This window comes from Parasteatoda tepidariorum, chromosome X1 (assembly GCF_043381705.1).
Source record: "Parasteatoda tepidariorum isolate YZ-2023 chromosome X1, CAS_Ptep_4.0, whole genome shotgun sequence".
NCBI classification, from domain to species: Eukaryota; Metazoa; Arthropoda; class Arachnida; order Araneae; family Theridiidae; genus Parasteatoda; species Parasteatoda tepidariorum.
Genome location: NC_092214.1, coordinates 74,623,595 through 74,628,560, shown reverse-complemented (window position 1 = coordinate 74,628,560; position 4,966 = coordinate 74,623,595). Strand labels below are relative to the sequence as shown.

Here is a 4,966-nt window from a genome sequence, read left to right as displayed (position 1 = left end):
ATTTTGAACTTATATGTATATATATATGTATCTATATATATATGTATATATATATATATATGTATATATATATATATGTATGTATGTATATATATACATGAAAATTAATGCGTCTTTCATTTCTTTCAGTCCAGCTTGTCCTCGAGCAGAAGTAACAAAGAAACAATTAGCTGCTATGGATGCATCAGAATTTCGAAGAAGAGGTAGAGAAATGGTGGATTACATAGCTGATTATCTTGAATCCATTTCAGAGCGAAGAGTAACACCTAATGTTGAACCAGGTTATCTGCGAAACCTTATTCCAAGTTCTGCACCTAAAAAAGGGGAAGATTGGGACGATATCATGAGAGATGTTGAAAAATTCATCATGCCTGGTGTAAGTTTTTCTTTTTTCAAATATCACTCCTCTAAATTAATTTTGGCCATTGTTGTAAACATTCATACCACTAGATCTTAAAACATTGAGTGAGTCAATTTCCATAATTACTTTTTTTTTCTAATTAAAGTAAATTGGATTCATGGAATCATAAGACTATAAAATGTTTTATGAATTAATAAAAATTATTTTATGCTTTGTTTGAATAAGGAAAAATGCCTTTCAGTCTTCCTCTTCACGATTTAATTTAAATTCATGCTCTTCCCCTCAAATTCAATTTACTTTTTTAATTTCTTCCTTCAAATGTTTTTTCTCGGCTTAAAGGTGCTGCAGAGCATGCACATAAACACTATAATGACATTTTCCCACCTTTTTTTTATTTCGGATTTCTGTAAATTTAATGTTAGATGAATAAAATGGAAAAGTTCAATTTTAATAAACATTCTCTATTAAAATGATATGATGAGTTATTTTAATAAATAAATGAAATATTTTAATGGATCTTAATTTCAATTGATGAAATTTTTTTAATATATTTTCCGGTCTGGATTTTCTTAAATTTTTACAAATATTTTCAATTCAGAACAGTATTTTTGTTTATTTTCCTTAAAAGATTAATTTCTTTCACTTTCGATCCTAATTATTTAATTTTTAAGAACCTCTGACAGCAGAAATGTATGTTTTGTGCGGCAAAATCTTGGACTAAATAACTATCATGTATTTCTAGCAAATTTTATATTCTATCATGTTAAAAAAATTGGTCGTTATCAGAAAACATATGTATTTTGATTTGCTTGCTTTGTAAAATAATTATTACCATTCACAACTGATGAAAGTGCTTTTGTTATATAAATAATTCCTTTAAACGAATAATATGCTATTTTCGTTACAATTATTCAAGACTGTTAGTTTATGGTTTATCTATTGCTAGCCAGCATTCCCGATTTTGATAATTAAAATGGCGCTAATTTTTAATGCAAACAAAATCCACAATTTTTGAAAAGTAAAAAGTGCTTGTAGTTTGAGGTACAATGTTTTGAAATTTGATTCCCACTGCATTGTTTTGGCTTAGATAAATATGCAAAAAAGGAGAATGATTTATTAGCTCCGAAGATTTTTGTCTAGGTGAAAAAAGTTACACAAAATTGAAGACTTTTTGTACATTTATCCATTTTAATTCTGCTCAATTCGTTTCAGTTCGAGAGTATAAAAAAATAATACTAGATGCAGACTTTCAAATTGTACTTTTCAAAGTGCTAGTGGAAAGAATCAGTTTTCCTACTCATACGGATTCCTCGTCCTTATTTTTAAAGTTTTCCAAGCGAGTTAGTGTTAATCTTAAAGTTTCTTTGTTTTCAATTGAGTGAAAAAGATACAAAGAAGAATAATTATGCATCAAGTCCACTTAATTTTTTAAGTTATTCACCAATACCATTTACTCGTAGCATAAAATTAATTAAATAAATAAAAAAAAACATATCTCTGGTTAATTTAATTTGCTACTGAGGTTACTTACTGTCAGGTCTTGATACTTATCCTTGTACTGTACTTGTCCTTGTTCTGTATTGATCTATCCTTGTACTTTTAGGTGACACATTGGCAGCATCCAAGATTCCATGCATATTTTCCAGCAGGAAATGCTTATCCTTCTATACTTGCAGACATGCTATCAGATGCAATAGGATGCGTAGGATTTTCTTGGGTAAAATACCTTTTCTTCTGTTTTTCCTCCTTAATTTTTGGTCAAAAAACAACTTAGAGCATACATTCTGTAAAATCGTAAACCTAATTTTTACAAAAAATTGAAAATTAATTTCTGTGATCCAGAAGAAATTTCAAACGAAGTAAGTCCGCTTGAATTTTACAATCTTAGAAATAGGCATTTTCAAAAACGGTAAGTATTCACCCTTTTATAAGGAAATATTTGTTTCTGAAATAAATGTTTTATTACATTGTTAACTGAATCGATTTGTTGCAAACCTAGCATATTAGAGAATCTATTTCACATTTACTTCTCGTGATTTTATTGTAAAAAATATCAATAGAGTAAGTATTTTGTTATTGAATTGGATGTGTGTATTCATTTTTTTATAAAAATGTAAATATATTATAAAAAATATTAAATGACTTTCTTTCTAAATTATTGTACTGGAAAAACGCAAAGAAAGATCAGTTATCAATAAAAAATACTTATTTGTTTAAAAGTTGCAAGAAATATACATAAATTAAATTAATTTTAGCATTTATAAGCGTAAAAATATTTACAAAACAATAATATCGTAAAAGGTTTGGTCTGTGTCACCTCAAAAAGATTCCAATTTACAAAATTTTAACCATTTTCTGTCTTTTCCAAAAAATGAAATATGCAAATATAAAGTGATCTTATACTGAGGTCATTAGAAACGGATGTTTAAAAATACTATTATAGATAAAGTAAGAATTAAAAAACACATGGCACTTATATCGTTCTTTCAAAAATTATGAACAGTATGAATCAAGCAAACCTTAAAAATAGCATTAAAATAGTGACTAAAGCAAATTTATAAATGTTGTACTACAGGAGGAAGAATCGCATATGATGCAGGATTCAGGTTCAATCGAAACTCAAAGCAATACAGTGAATCTCCTTGTTGTGTATACTCAAGTGTTATCGAACCATAAGGACAGAGGTTTTATTAAGTATTGGAAGGAGTGAAACCAATTGACCTAAAAATCAACGTTAAGATTAAATTGAGAAAAGTAACTGTTGGTCTCTCTAACTTATCTTAGTCTCCAACTTGATCTCTCTTCCTCGGCATTATATCAAAGTATCCGACTCTTGCTTGTAAATTTATACTGATAGCAGTATAATTCTTAACAATTCCAGGGAAAACAACTTAATGTGATTTTCAGGTCATTCAAAATGATCAGATTGTGTTTTATATATTCCGCGAGCGGAATATGCAAGCATTCTTCCTGCCTAATTAATCGCCGTAATACTGGAATTATTTTTACTTACAAGCGTAAACATTTGGCTCCGAAAGTCCTATCAGGTTACACTGGAAAATTCACAAGCCTTTAACTTTTTTTTAGAAAAGACAAATGATCATCTATGACAAAGTGATCAACTGGATTACAGCTATTCTTAAGATTAGATTAGTTACAGAAGTATTAGTTATAGCAAGATTAGTTACAGAAATATTAAGATAGTAATAATAGCCAATGTTAAGATTACAGCTAGTATTGAAACTTAAGTTGGCTATTCGAAGTTAAAGTCCCTAGGAAAAAGCATGACCATGTCTGTTATGCTAAAACGTTGACAGAAAAAATGAGAGACTACTGATAAAGGCCGATTTTTCCTGTTTTTTTAAAATAAATATAAGCAAAATATATGGGATTTTTTTTCACTAATCAAATCTCGAAAAATCACACTTCAAGCAAATTTCTTCAAAAATTCATCCAGATGTGATATCATTGCGTTTGTGGATCGGCAAAACATTACATGCAGCATTAACATTAGCAGAATTAATTATTGCTCGAAATTGAGAAGTAATGCAGCTAATATTTATGTACAGTCCGCAAAAAAAAAAAAAAGATATCACCCTGAATAACTTTCGTTCTAATGATCGGATTCTCACGAGCTAAGTGTCCATCTTAATGGTTCCTAGGGGTGACTTCAAATATGCTAATTAATTAGTGATAACTATTAATTAAGTTACGAAATCAGACACAAAAACGTACTTCCTCTGAATAAACATATGTTTCCTTTTACATATTTGGATTCTTAATCTTCAAAATATAGGGGGTAGCCGCAATCTGGGAAAAGTGGTCCCCATAGTTTGAGCAGGAGAGCAATTCAAAGTTTGGACCCCTTAATGTTAATTTCACTTTTTGCGTTTTTAGTCATATTTTGAAAGCTAATTAAGCAATTCAAAAAAAAATTGCACCCACTCATAAAACTCATTTACCTAAAGATAATTTCATGAAAAAATATTTTTTGATAATTAATTATTATTTTTTATTAATTAATTAAATTGAGGATGAAAAATTTTTGAATTATAAGGTATTAATTTCTTTATACCATATTAATCTACATATTTTTCAATTGAAAAAATCTAAAGTTTCAACTGTTTTTATTTATTAGGAGCTGAGAAAAATTAAAATTAATTATTTTTATGAAAATAATTTGGCGACAATGAAAAAATACTTTAATGGGGCGATTAATATTAAAATGTGACAAACTTCGCGCGCGTAGCGTAAAATTTCATTAATATTTTTTTTTGCTAATAATCGTTTGCTAATCTTCTTATTTTTATTTCTTTCAAACTATAAAATACGATGTTTCTTTTTTAGTCGTTTAATAATTTTTTTGCAATTTAGTAAAGAAATTTGAATAAAACATTTTGAATAAAAAACACTTCATGCTTCTGATAGAATATGGTTATACACCAGATTGTGCTTATTTAATGTGATTATTTTTTATTTTTTGGTTTTGTTTTTCAATAACTGATACAATTTCAATAATATACACGCATGTGCATAGATTTGGAATAATATATTTATCAATTTCTTGAATATATATTTTATCAATATTAATAAAAATACGTAGTC

At 27.8% G+C, this 4,966-nt stretch overlaps 1 protein-coding gene across 1 annotated transcript in view; it reads left to right on the top strand.

The window, feature by feature from the left end:
• Positions 1-4,966, top strand: part of LOC107448396 (aromatic-L-amino-acid decarboxylase-like) — a 93,288-nt gene that overhangs the window by 48,582 nt on the left and 39,740 nt on the right. Inside the window, exons 3-4 of the mRNA XM_071187322.1 lie at positions 130-376; positions 1,965-2,078. Of these exons, the coding sequence (XP_071043423.1) occupies positions 130-376; positions 1,965-2,078 (361 nt within the window). The remainder of the gene's footprint in view (positions 1-129; positions 377-1,964; positions 2,079-4,966) is intronic.